At 41.8% G+C, this 13957-nt stretch overlaps 1 protein-coding gene across 10 annotated transcripts in view; it reads right to left on the bottom strand.

Moving 5' to 3' along the window:
• Atg13 (autophagy related 13) overlaps positions 1–13957 on the bottom strand; it is a 28905-nt gene that overhangs the window by 11175 nt on the left and 3773 nt on the right. For all 10 annotated transcript variants that reach the window (XM_060371793.1, XM_021639329.2, XM_060371794.1 and 7 more), the window contains 7 exons: positions 9367–9448; positions 7507–7587; positions 6784–6903; positions 5174–5220; positions 4164–4304; positions 790–830; positions 141–237 (listed from right to left, as the gene is read on the bottom strand). In XM_060371793.1, coding sequence (XP_060227776.1) covers positions 141–237; positions 790–830; positions 4164–4304; positions 5174–5220; positions 6784–6903; positions 7507–7587; positions 9367–9435 — 596 coding nt within the window. In that variant the 5' untranslated portion in view covers positions 9436–9448. The remainder of the gene's footprint in view (positions 1–140; positions 238–789; positions 831–4163; positions 4305–5173; positions 5221–6783; positions 6904–7506; positions 7588–9366; positions 9449–13957) is intronic.

Here is a 13957-nt window from a genome sequence, read left to right as displayed (position 1 = left end):
CTCTCTCAACTGCATTCTTCTGGAAAGAGTGGCTTTCAGCTTTCATCAGCATGAACGTAGTTTTAGCCTTGAAGCTTTGGGGAAGCAGGAGCTTTAACATCATTGGGAGAGCTCTTATGGACTCCAAGCTATTTCCTAACCTGGTAGACATGAATGCCAAATTAATTCTATAAGCACAGGAAAGAGTGATGGTGCCAACAGGGGTGCCCACTGTTCCAACTCGAACTGTCTGGAAGCCTAGAAGAAAAAAAAAATCAACTTTTTTACAGAGAATGCTGACACAACTCCTAGGCAGCCTGCTGTACAGCCACTATTTACTGAGCATATGAGCAAGGCCATCTCGGTTTCTTGTGTTTCCTACTTGCCATGTATTCTCTATTGCCCCAGTATTAGCAAAGGAAAGACGCCGTCTTCAATAACTATATATATATATATAAAACAAAACAAAACAAACAAAAGACAAACCATAATGAAAATCACTGTGTCAATGGCACAGTGCTTAATGAGCATGCATGAGGGGAAGGAGAGAGGAGGAGGAGGAAGAGGAGAGGGAGAAACCCCAAACACTGAGTTCCTGCTGAAGCTTCTGAAAAATTATTTTATCAACCTGGTAGCTCCTCAGAAAACTGACCCACCTCCTTACTGTTTCCTTACTGTGATATACAGTTTAAAGTTAGGGTCTGTGTTATACAAAGTTCCTCTCATATCAAAACAGCAACTGAGCCCATCTCTGAAGTTAGTGTACAGCTCTTAACACCACAACTGCTTCTGGCCTGCATGCATACATACCTTCTCCTAAGCCATTCAGCTGAACTTCCCCAAAGTAAATCCTGTAGGGAAGGAAGGAAAAGAAGTAAGAGCCTATTCTACATTCTCAAAGGACATCTATGGCTAACGCTCAGAAGCAGCCTAAACAAACCCTGCTTTCTTCATCTGCATGGATACCTTAATTAAGCCTTGGGCAAACACACCCATATGGTGATGCCTGCATAGGAGATGAGGAGTCACATGCCTTTACTTTTTTTTTTTTAAGATTTATTTATTTCTTTATGTATATGAATGGTCTCTTTTCATGCATACCAGAAGAGGGAATCAGATTCCTTATATGTGGTTGCTGGGAGTTGAACTCAGGACCTCCAGAAGAGCAGTCAGTGCTCTTAACCACTGAGCCATCTCACCAGCCCCACATGCCTTTACTTTAATCCCTGCACTAGAGAGGCAGAGGCAGCAAATCTCTGAGGTCAAGGATGGCCTGGTCTAAAGAGTGAGTTCTACAAAAACCAGGGCTATACAGAGAAATCCTGTCTAGAATGAGAGAGGGAGAGAAAGAGAAAGAGAAAGAGAAAGAGAAAGAGAAAGAGAAAGAGAGAGAGAGAGAGAGAGAGAGAAGGAGGGTGGGTGGAAGGGAAGAGTCTGACATGCAGAAATCACCAACATCTCCATAAATACCCAAGCTTGTGGGGAAAGTCGTAACTGCTGAGCCATCTCATCTGCCCTTAAGTTGCTTCTTGTAAGGATTTTGCCACAGCAACAAGCAAAGTAAGAAATGAGTAAAGATTGAAAAGAAATCTATTAGCAGGACATGGTGGCACAAGCCTATAATCCCAAGACTCTGGGAGGCAGAAGCAGATGGATCACTGAGTTCAAGGTCAGCCGGATCTATAAAATGAGTCCAGGATAGCCAAGGTTACACAGAGAAACCCTGTCTCAAAAAACCACATTAAAGAAGAAAAGAAAGAAAGAAAGAAAGAAAGAAAGAAAGAAAGAAAGAAAGAGAAATCTATTATAGCCAAGTAAAAGTCTAGTAAGTTTCAACAAATACTCAAACTTGCTATCTGAGAAAGAAATATACATAGGTCCTTAAGGTATTGTCAAAAACTATTAACAATGCCTTGGTAAATATTCTCAATAGGTTTGTTTCAGTATAACTGGCAAGTCTTTCTTTGGTCCTTCCATATTAATATTCAGAGGATCAGGTCTGACCTTCCCAAATCAGTCCCAGGAACTAGGACTTAGGGCTCCAATTCCAGGAACAGGATCATAAAATTCCCGCCCAAGAAAGAGCCTAGAGATAACCACAAAAATGGGAAGGAAAATCTGTTCTGGGCAACCTTATCTTATCTTGTAGTAGAACATTCTCAACACAAGAATGCAGCCCACTGACCACCTGGATGCAAGCCAGTCAGGAATTAGCCCTTGGGACAACCTGCCACCCACTAGTTTGGTCAGGTTTGGACCAGTTAGAGAGCCTCCCAACCCCTTATCAAGCTCTAGCTAGCCCTGGCCAATCATAAATGCACTCGTACCCTTGATTTGGACTTGTGCCCCTCACAACAAAGATGTCCTACCTGTCCCTGAAATTCCCCCAGTTTCCTTTAAAAAGACCTGTGCATCTCTGCCTAGGATTGCCATTTTTCCTGGATGGTGGTCCCAGGATGCTGGTCTTCTGCAGAATAAACGCCTTTTGTTGACTGCATGCTACTTGAATCTGGGGTCGTTCTTTCAGTGCCTTTTGGACCCTAACAAGATGTTGTTCTCTGTTCGGTGGGAGCCTGTATCTCAGCTGTTGTCCTGGAACTCAGCTTCCAGACAGAGAACGGGGGAGGGGGTGTTTCTCTCAGGGGCAGCTAGAGTGCCTTAGGGTGAGTAAGGCCCAAGGGCTCTATGCCTAGGTGTGGAAAAGGTTTTCCACAGAGTGTTACATTTTGGCTCTTTAGCATGAGATCGCCTGTGGCAATGGAAGCTCAGGCAGTCCAAAGCCTCTAGTGATACCAGAGTGTTGCAGCTCTTAGTCAAGCTGTTGTGCTGAGCATGGCAGAGGTGCAGGACAAGGCCCATGCTTGGTTGGCATGCACCCAAGACACAGGCCCAGTGAAGCCATGGCCCAGTGGAGTCCAGACCCAGGATGAGGATAAATGAGGAATCTCAGGCAGTCTTGAAGTGAGAAAAAGTGAACCTGCATACCCTCCCTAATCATGTGAAATCAAGGGCAATATAAACCCTGGGCAGAGGGAGGGATTGATGGTGAATGTGTTTGATTCACTAGGGTCAGGGATACTTAATGATCCTATCACAAGACAGAAAATACAGGCTTTAATTATCTGATGGGGGAGGGGCACAGAATCTCCAGGTACAATGGAAGGCCACTGCTGGACTCAGCTCCTTAGCACAGTTTATCTTTGGGTAGCCCTGGATATCTTGGAACTTACTCTGCAAGAAGGATGGCCTCAAACTCAGAGATAAGTCTGCCTCATCCTTCTGAATGCTGGGATTAAAGGCACATGGCACCACTGACCAGCTAATTAATTACTTTCAGAGAGGTCTCACTGTGTATCCTGCTGGTCCTGAACTCAGAGATCTGTCTCCCTTTGCTTCACGAGTGCTGTGATTAAAGCTGTGTGCCACCATGCCTGGAAAATCTATTTTTCTTCCCTTTTCTATGTTGCTGAGGAGCACACTCAGGGCCTTTTGCATGCTACACAAGTGTTTTACCACTGAGCTACATCCCCAGACCTGGAAAATTATTTCTGGTGTTGTTTATTTTTCTTTTAAGAGTATGTGTTCCCAAGTGTGTAGGCACATGTGTGTATGGTCTCACAAATGCAGAGACCTAAGGTTAATGTCAGGGATCATCCTCCTTTGTGTTCCACCTTATTAATCGAGGAAGCAAGCGTCTTTCAAATGAACCCACAGCTCACTGATAGGACCAGTTTGGCTAGCCAGCTTACATCAGAATCACATTTCTACCTTCCCAGTGCTGGCCTTACCTTACAGTGGGGGCCTCTGTCCACTTGGCATTTATGGGGGTTCTGAGGATCTGAACTCTGATCCTCAATGCTTTCATGCCGAGCACTTTTACACTAAGTCATCTCCCACCGCCAAAGCTTGTTTGTAAAATTCTTAAGCCCCCTTTCCAGCTTTGAAATATGTGTGTGCAGGAATTCCACATCCATTCTACAGGAGCTGTAACTGCACAGAGACAAAAGGACAGGGGGCCTGGTGGTTCTGAAAAGCTGAGGTTCATGAGGGCGTGAGCAAAACTACAGAACTAATACTACACTCAACTGTCTGTACAAAAACATAATCCTAGAACACTCAAGTGCCACACAGACAATGCACATTGCACGGAGGCTGGTGAGCAAACCAAAGTCCTTGATACTGACCTGTACAATATTACATACTCATGCCCTTGTTTCCTGGAGAGTCTGTAGGCTGGCGTCACCCTCGTGATAGCGAGAAGAGATTTCAGCAGCAGTGACAGTCTGTTGTATACAGTGTAGGAAACTTTGATTTCTTTGTCACACCTGAGGAGCACAAAGACACTGCCAGTCTATGCTATGAAATGCTACAACTCTGCAAAACAGATTCTGAACTAAATATGTAAGAAGAGCTCTACCAATACCCTACTGAAGTAAGCAAGCCTGTACATGTGCCCTTTTGCATTAGACGTAGGCAAGCACCAGGAAAGAATCCACTATGTTCTTATCTATTTAAAAAAGGCAGTACGCTTAAAAACAACCTAACAATACTGTAAATTATACTCAACCTGCTGCTTATGTTCAAAGTCCTGTCGTAAGAGCTATTTAATTCTATACAGAAAATCTGTAAAAAAAAAAAAAAAATCTATGTGGTACAAAAATTTTAGATAATAACCTGTCAACTGCTTTCTACTCAAGAAAAACAAATGTCCGTACTTCACACATGCTCTTTTTGAAAACTCAAGCTTCAGTCAGGTGGAGTGCTAATCCATCTTGAAAGATAAAAACGAGGCAAAATAAAAAAGATAAAAAAGAGGCAACATGTTCCAACCCATCAATGTGTAAAAAGCAGTGCAGGAGCCCTTGCTGGATGGCCCCTTAAAGAACACAGACAACACAGAATGGCCATATTGCAGGTGCTCACAGGGGACTTAATCAGAGACCAAGCTGTACTCTGAGAAAACAACAAATCCTTTGCAGCGTCCTTTCCCCATGGTGAGTGAGTTGCTCTGAACCCAGACTCCCTCTGAAGGTCATGGCTGTGCTAGGCGGGAAGCCAAGCATGAAGCAAATCCCAGCAAAGCCTGCTGGCTCTGCTGAACGGTCAGAATGCCTCTCTGTGGCTGACAACAAAGCCTGCTTTCACATGATGTCATCACTTATCCTCAGCTACCAGAAAGGAGTCTGACACTTACTTTTCGTTCATTTCAAGACACCAAATTTCCAACTCCATGGAATCTCCCTACAGATGGGACCAAAGAAATACATTTTAATTATTACAAATTACTTGAATTGTCCCTGTAAAGCATCATACAATCACAAGAAATATTAGAGACTACAAATAAACAAAAGAGAAAAAAAACTCAACTTATTTAAAAAAAATAGCAACTTTCTAAAAATTTGGGTCATGCTATATGTACTGTTTTTATCTTATTTTTCAATAAACATCATGAAATTTTCCTTCTAAATAAAAATTACAGAAGACAGGGAGACATTGAAAGAAAGACTTAGAGACTGACTTTAATTTTCTTTTGTGGTACTGGGGATCAACTCTAGGCTTCATGTTCACCATGAGTCTACTCCTCAGGTATACCTGTGAAATCTCCACATTATATGCCTCTATTTATGGTTGTATGGCTGTATGCTATGACTTCATTTTATCCAACCGAGTCCCATATTTTTTGAGATTTTTTTTAGATATTTCTAATTTTTTACCACTTCAAGAAAAATTGTAATAAGTAATATTGAGGTAAGGCCCACATCTGCAATACCAGCACTTATGAGGTAGAGGCAGGAGGATCAGGAGTTCAAGATTACCGTTGGCTGTGAAGCAAGATTGAGGCAAGTCTGGAATACCTGAGACTCTATCAGAAACAAACAAACAGGGCTTGAGAAAACAAAACAAAACACAACCATTGATTTTGTATTTATCCTCAATCCCTTTTACGCAAATTTCTAGAATGAAAGCAGCTGGATTGGAAAATATCTGGGCTTTGGCTCATCCGAATTTAATTGTATTTGTCTATTTGTTTATTGTGGGGATGGGGCCACAGCACACATGTGGAGAGCAGTGTACTACATGGTTCCTGGTGTTGGTTCTCTTCTTTATACAGGATTCAGAGAGCAAACTCAGGTCATCAGGCTTAGTGACAAGCACCTCACCCGCTCAACCAACCACCAACCCTAGGCTCTGATTTTTGAGACAGTCTCATGTTCACTTAAAATTGGAACAAGAGAGTCTTCATTATGCAAGACAGACTGCTCCTGCCTCAATTTCCCAAGTGCTGCTATTGGGGAAAAGGGGTGCCACCACACCTGACAAGAATAGATGGCCTTAAAACATTCGGTTTTGTACATGCTAAGTTGCAGTTCTAATCTCCATCTCTTTTCCAAACTGCCCTTTAAAAAAGGGTGACATTTTCACATGATGGAGAGCCTTTCACTTCAGTTCTTCAGGCACTATTTTTTAAGTAACATCACCTGTTTAGGAAAGATTATTACCTTAACTTAAACGTCTTTTAGCTGATTTCATTAGCCAAACTATCCCTCTGTATATTACTCTGAACAAGTGAGCAAGAAAAGACTAAATGCAGAATTCCTCAGCAACATTCCTATATTATATAAGCATGGGCAACACTTAGGTTTAATCCTCAGCATAACCAAAAATATAAATAAAAATCCCCAATTAAAAAATGATTAGAAAGTCAGAGAAAAGGAACACAAATAAAGCGAAAAATGACTTGGAAAAAGAGGAAGAAGATCCTTGCATGCCAAGCAGGACTACCAAGCCCAGCCATGGCCATACCTCAGAAGTCTTGAGTGAGATCTCCACGCACATAGATCGCCCCACAGCAGGCAGCTGTCCCGACAGGGCCTTCTTTGCTTCATGGGTGACTTCTGGGATGTCTTTGATTGCTAAATTGAACTACAAAAACCAAGAGAGATTTCCGTGTGAAGCCCTCTCAAGTACTGTGGGAAACAGGGTAGCGCACGCACGCTTTACTATCAAGAACCTTAAGCCACTTCTTACCTCCCTATGGGAAGCAGTTCCTACCAAAGCCCCATGTCTCAGGCTTAAAAGGTTACTAACCTATTACAAAGATTAGCTACTAAGATATTATTCTATCTCCTAAGTACTTTACTTTATTCTTTCTTTCTTTGTTTTTTTTTTTTTTTTGTTGTTGTTGTTGTTTTGTTTTTCAAGACAGGGTTTTTCTGTGTAGCTTTGGCTCCCCTGGACTCGCTTTGTAGACCAGGCTGGCCTTGAACTCACAGAGATCCTCCTGCCTGTCTCCCTGAGTGCTGGCATTACAGGCATCCTTGTTACCATGCCCAGCTCTAAGTACTAAATTTTACTATCTGTCAAAAAGACTAACTTTCATAAAGAACGTACATATTTTCTATACAAATGGGTCAAACTATTTAGCAACTAAAGCTGTATGCTTTACATGGCAGTAGGGCATTTTATATTTATCCTTTTGGTAAACACCATAGTATATACACCCATTAGCAAAGAATAGGAATTTACCCAATCTGAACCCGTTGGGGAAGAAGATGAACGGGTGCAAATCTTTTCACCAAGTCGAGCCTGAACAATCACTTGGACAGTCTGAAAACAAAACACAAAATAAAAAATGGCTTGAGGTTAGAGACTAAGCACTGCCAAATACAAAAAACAAAAACCACAACCAAACAGGATTTGGAAAAGAAAAACAAAGAGGAAAAGAAAATGATTTAACTTTAGCATCTTATGGGTTTAAGATTCTGCCAAAGCAGGGTTAAAATGAGGCTAGCTAATTCTATCAAATCATAACTTTTTCCAGGAAAATATAGAAGCATAAGAGTAGACAGAAAGACAGTGTACACAAAATAATATTCTAAGCATTCCTGAGGGTGGCGTCGGCCAGTAAAAAGAAAAGTTTGAGGCTTGTGCTCCAGAGTGATCTCACATTGCAGAAGGAAAGCTGCATGTGGTAGGCATGACTGTCATAAACATTAACTGACAGACATTTGGGTCATCACAGAAGATTTAAACAAGAATTGCACAATTATCCATATAGCTTTGCTCATGTAGCGTTATGTCTCTTAGATAACTTTGCCATCAGAACTGATAATATGACTTATATAGTAATTATTGCAAGTAAGGAGTCATACAGGTCATAAATCTAGAAATAACTTTTAGATTAAAAAAAACCCACAATATTTAAATTATAACTGGAATTTTCCACTTACTATGAAGAGAAAAAGAAATAATTGGCGGGATAATTAATTCTGATTGCATTAAAAATTTATATAGTAAACTGGGTGTGGTGGTACATGCCTTTAATCCCAGAACTTAGAAAGGCAGAGGAAGGTGGATTGATGTGAGTTCAAGGCCACCCTGGTCTACACAGAGACAGCCAAAGAAACTCTGTCTCAAAAAAACAAAACAACAACAAAAAACACATCATTGAGTGTGTCTGCGAGGGGAATGCGGGCAGAAAGCGCCCTGCTGTATGGGCTGGAGTACTGGAATGCATAAGAAGGGAGGGAAGCTGCAGAGAGGCAGGTGGAGAGTGCTGACGCACACTCTCGAGGACTGGGGGAAGAGCCTGCACCCTCAGAAGGAGCCAGACTCACTGCTAATGCCTGTAAGTCCAGCTCCGAGGGATTCGACGTGCTCTTCACCTCCATCTGAGCAAAAGTGCAAATGTATACACACACAGACACACACACAAAATGTAATAAAAATGGAAAAAGGAGTATGGAGCAGTACTCATACATGTAATCCCAGCACTTGGAAGGCTGAGGTAGGAGGACTGCCACGGGTTTGAGGCCTGCCTGGATTACAAAGTGAAACCTCATCTCAAAAACAAGCCTCAGCTAGAAGAGAACTAGAATTTTCTTTTCTTTGCCTCCTGATCCAACATGTGAGCAAGCAGCCTCCATGATGGACTATATCCTCTGAACTATGAAACAAAACGAATCCTTCTTCCCTCAAGTTGCTTTAAGAATTTGGTCACAGCAACGAGAAAAATAACTAGTGCAATGGACCTTTTAGTGTCACTCAAAGTGAAAAGGATTCCCAAAGGCTGCGCTGCCACTGCAGTTCACGGCCTTCGTTCCCATCCAACATGCTGTGCCAATAACCTCGCATAACACTTTGACATTTCTGCAGTCTTATAAAATTTTTTTGAAGAAGTAGCTGTGAAAAATTGGAAGCTACTTTTTAGTTATACCTCCCCATTCCACCCCCACACTTCACAGTTTAGTTTACAACAGACAGAAGTATCCCTGAAAAATGGGCAAGCTGCAAGCTGTTATGCTACGTTTCCAAGAGTAGCTCTCTAAGGGAGAAGTATAGAAAATATCTCTAGCTGTTCCCAGCTCAAGAGAATGGACATATTACCTTGAGGGCAAAAAACTTAATAAACTTGTCCAGGTCCTTTCTGTCCTGGGAATTGAGATCAGTTTCCATTGCCTATCGGAACCTGCAATAGAACACAAGAGAAATGATGACAAATGTGACTAATTCGTTTAAAAACAGATAACTACGTCAGAACACAGACGGGAGCCTACTAGCTGTGAGAGAAGAAATTTCTTTCAGTTAAAGATACCAAATTAGAAAACATTAAAATACTACCTCTTGTGGAAAGTAACCCCACACAAACAGCCAGAATCAAGAACTCTGGGCAAAGGGGTCTTTTCTGAGACTGATACTTCAATCAAGGACTATTCATGGAGATAACCTAGAACCCCTGCACAGATGTAGCCCAGGGCAGCTCAGTCTCCAAGTGGGTTCCCTAGTAAAGGAGGAAACAGGAGCTGAAATGAACTCTGGCTGGCTCTTTGATCACCTTTCCCTGGAGGAGGACCTCCCCTATCAGTGGACTGGGGAGGGACATGGGAAAAGAAGGAGGGAGGGCAAGATTGTAGCCTATGGAGGAGGCTACATCTGGGATACAAAGTGAATAAATTGTAATAAATAAAAAGTAAATTTTAAAAAAAATCTCTCATTAAACTACAAAGACTATTTATGAATTAATTTAATCAAAGCAGTGAAAGATCTTGGCACTGAAAACTATAAAATAATAAAAAAGACGTAAGTAAACAGATATTCGTGTTTATGGAGTAGAATCAGTAATATTAAACATGCCTTACTCAAAGTGATCTACAGGGCCAGCCCAATTCCTTTCAAAATACCAGTGACATTCACCACAGGAAAAACAAACAAACCCTAAAACATGTATGGAATCAGAAAAACTCCCCAAGGAGCCACAGCAATCCTGAACAAAAAGAATAAAGCCAGAGACTGTCATACCACCTGACTTCAAAATACACAAAGAAAGAGTAACCAAAACAGCAGGGTACTGGCCTAAATACAGACACAGACCAAAAGGACAGAATAGAAAGCTGAGAAAGACACCCATACATTTTCTGTCAAATGACTTTTGACAAAGGTGCAAAAAGTATATAAAAGAAAAACATGGTCTCTTCAATATACAGTGTTGGGAAAATTGGATGTTCCTATATAGAATTAAGCTGGAACCTTATGTCTCACTAATTTAAAAAAAATTAATTCAGAATAGGTTAAAGACTTAATGCTTAAGATCTGAAACTATGAAAAGTGCTAAAAGAAACAGAAAGAACAACTCCATGACATTGGTCTGGGCAATGATATTTCTGGATATGACTTCAAACACATGGAGCTGGAAATGAAACTACGGATCTTTTGTTTGTGTCTGCCTGCTTTCTTGAGCCCTTTTCTGTCTATAAACACTCTTTTGCTCAGCTCATCAGAACATTTATTTCCTAGCATGAACTGCTGTCCAATTCTAGGAGCTAAAATAAAACCAATCAGGAACTGTAAATGACTGTAATGTCCTTTAACAAGGTTCACTATCCCAAGGTCCTGAAGCAGTACAGAAATGAATGGGAGATAAAAAAAAATGTGCTGCAGACTCACACTGACCCTATTTTCACACCCAAAGAGAGGGTTATTCTTATTGTAATGACTACCAGTACATGCATTATTATGTGCTTTGGGAATTTCTGTACAACTAGCTGCCCTGAAAGAATTTGGTAGCTACAATTATGGAAGGCGAAAAGGTGCTGATCCCCTATGGGGAAAAAGCTATCTCTCAGAAGCACTGTCTGCTGGTCCCTTACACCTGGCTCACCCTAACACTCAGTTTGCCTTTGCAATGTGAACAAACAGCAGCTTTGCTTTTTGTCTTGCTCTTTTTGGTAACCTAAGAATACAAAGGGAAATGTGTGTGAACATTAGAAAGAGATCTACAGGGCCGGGGAAGTGGTTCAAAGGCCAAGTGTGAGGACTTGAGTTTAAATGCCACGAGCTCTTGGAAATCTAGGGGTAGTAGTGTCTATCTGTAATCCCACTGCTCCTACAGCAAGATGGGGGGCAAACAGAAGAGTCCCTGGAAATCAAGGGGCTAACCAGTCTGAAGAATGCAGTAGCGTCAAGAGGCCCTGTCTCAAAAAAGGTGGAAGTTGAAGGGTCAACACAAGGTTGTTTTCTGATCTTCCCACACGTGCAAACCCACACTCTTGCCCACAGAACAAAAAATAAGATCTACAACTGAATTTTCCCAGTCTGTACCATTATGGTCAGTTATTAAATGATGTTGTGGAGAATCTATTAGCTGGGGCTTCTACACAGCCGTCATAGCAATGCAGCCTGTATTCCTTGTCTGAAAGACAATCATTTGGCTAGTTACTTCACCTCTGCAAGCTTAGGCTGTAAAGCTCAGGCACAGCACTGGGGAACTACTCAGAGTAAAGCATTGTCATCAGACTATTCTCATGACCCAGAAGTTTTGGGGAACTCTTCAGGGTGACTTCAGTTATCCCTATGCAAAGTCAGAAGAGAAAATTGGTGGGATGATTCTGAAAAAGGTAATGGGCACCTCCAAAACAGTGAGGAGGGTTAAAAACAGAAACACACATGGACAAGAACAGGCAAAGAGGCAACCATAAAAGTTCTAGAAGTTGTGGGTGGCGGCGGCACACACCTTTAATCCCAATATTTGAGAGGCAGATCTCAGAGTTCGAGGCCAGCCTGGTGTATAGAGCAAGATTCAGGACAGCCAGGGCTACTCAGAGAAGCCCTCTCTCAGGGGATTGGGGTGAAGGGAAGCATTTGTGTTTTTTAAAAAATAACTTAATTGCTATAATTGTGGGTGTGTGTGTGCTACAGTGCATGTGTGGCAGCCAGAGAACAACTTGATGTTTTCTTCTACCATGTGTTCTGGTGAACAAACTCAAGTCCTCAGGCTTGTTAGCAAGTACCTTTAGTTGCCATCTTACTGGCCCAGAGTCAGGCTTTTCTGTAGCTGGTGGCCTTAAACTCATTATGGTGACCCAGGACAAGAAAGTATACTACCACTGAGCTATATCTTCTATATGGTCAGTTTGTCTCAGTTGGAAAAAAATAAATAGACTGGTATGATAGCACATGCCTTTAGTCTGATGTGGTGAACTGGTCTGTGATCACAGCATGTTAGGAGGACCACAGTTTGAAAGTAATCTTGGCTAAATAGTACGTTTGACACTAGGCTGGGTGACATTAGGAGTGGGCATCATGGTGAACAATTTCAGATCCCAGCAATCGATCTCTGTGAGTTAGAAGCCACCCTGGTCTAAACAGAGGGTTTCAGGAAAGCCAGAGCTACATGTAAACTACAGGTAAAGATGATGTCTCAAAAAGGAGGGGAGGGGCAATATTTCATGTTGTACTTCAGTTCAACACTGAAGGAAGTTAAAGAAGAAACTTGAAGCTGTAGCCTGAAGTTCTGATTGCTTGCTATTCTGTGCAGTAATTGCCTCTGACCAGGGAACTCACAGGCAAAGGAATACAATAGGAACCAGGGGAGATGCTGCTTGCTAGCTAATTCACACACACAAGTTCAGGCTTAGCTTTCTTATACAGCCTAGAAATATCTGACTAGAGATAGTGCAGTCCACAGCCTTCCTATGCAATTGCAAAACAACCCCCCCACAAACCAATCTGATGGAGGCTCCAGCTGATGACCACTCAACTGAGCTTCCTCTTCCAGGTGACTCTAGGCCAAGGCAAGTTAACAATTAATGCTAAACAGGTCAGCATAGTTCAGAATTTTCTTCTTTTGGAAGATGAAATAACACTGCATATGAATTTCTTAAAATCCATTTACCCACTAATGTACTTGCTTGAGTTACTTCTATGTTTTAGCTCTGATTAGCAATGCTGACTGCTACAAACACAGGCGTCAAATTTCGTAAGTATAAACTCAGGAGTAAAGTTGCTAGACCATATAAGTCTACATTTCATTTCTCTCTCTTTCTTCTGGTGTTTTGAGACAGGGTTTCTCTGTGTACCTCTGGCTGTCCTGAACTCACTCTGTAGTCCAGGCTGGTCTTGAACACAGAGCTTTATGCACTACCACTACCTGGCTTTAAATTTCATTTAAGGAACTGTCTGATTGCTCACTCCCACTAACTGTTCATAGGATCCCTTTTCAACTCTTTTCATCATGTGGCTTTTTCTTTGTTTGTTGTTGTTTACCCCTTCTGTCTTGGTTTATTCCACGGTGGCCAGGGATTGAGGGTAAACAGCTGAGGATGGCCTTCAACTCCAGATTTGTATCAAAATCGTATTTTACAAAGAGATGGGTTTCACCCACATTTGTTTTGTTTTGTGCAATATTTGTTTCTATTCTACGTGTATGGGTGTTTCGCCTGTGCACCAAGCCTGTGCATTTGGCGCCTATAAAGAGGGTATTGGAGCCCCCCGAAACTGGAATTACATACAGCTGCCTTGTGGAATCAAACCTGGGCTTCCCAGAAGAGCAGCCAGTGCTTTTAAACTACTGAACCATCTTCAGCGACCATACATTTTTCTCCAACCAGATTTGTTTGTTGAGGAACTGTCTCACTATTATTGTTCAAGCTGGCCAAAACTTTAGCTACCAGCCTTCCAAGTGCTAGGATTACAGTTTTGT

Source organism: Meriones unguiculatus, chromosome 18 (assembly GCF_030254825.1).
Source record: "Meriones unguiculatus strain TT.TT164.6M chromosome 18, Bangor_MerUng_6.1, whole genome shotgun sequence".
NCBI lineage: Eukaryota > Metazoa > Chordata > Mammalia > Rodentia > Muridae > Meriones > Meriones unguiculatus.
The sequence above is the reverse complement of the archived record's forward strand: the minus strand, read 5'-3'. Positions and strand labels throughout refer to the sequence as shown.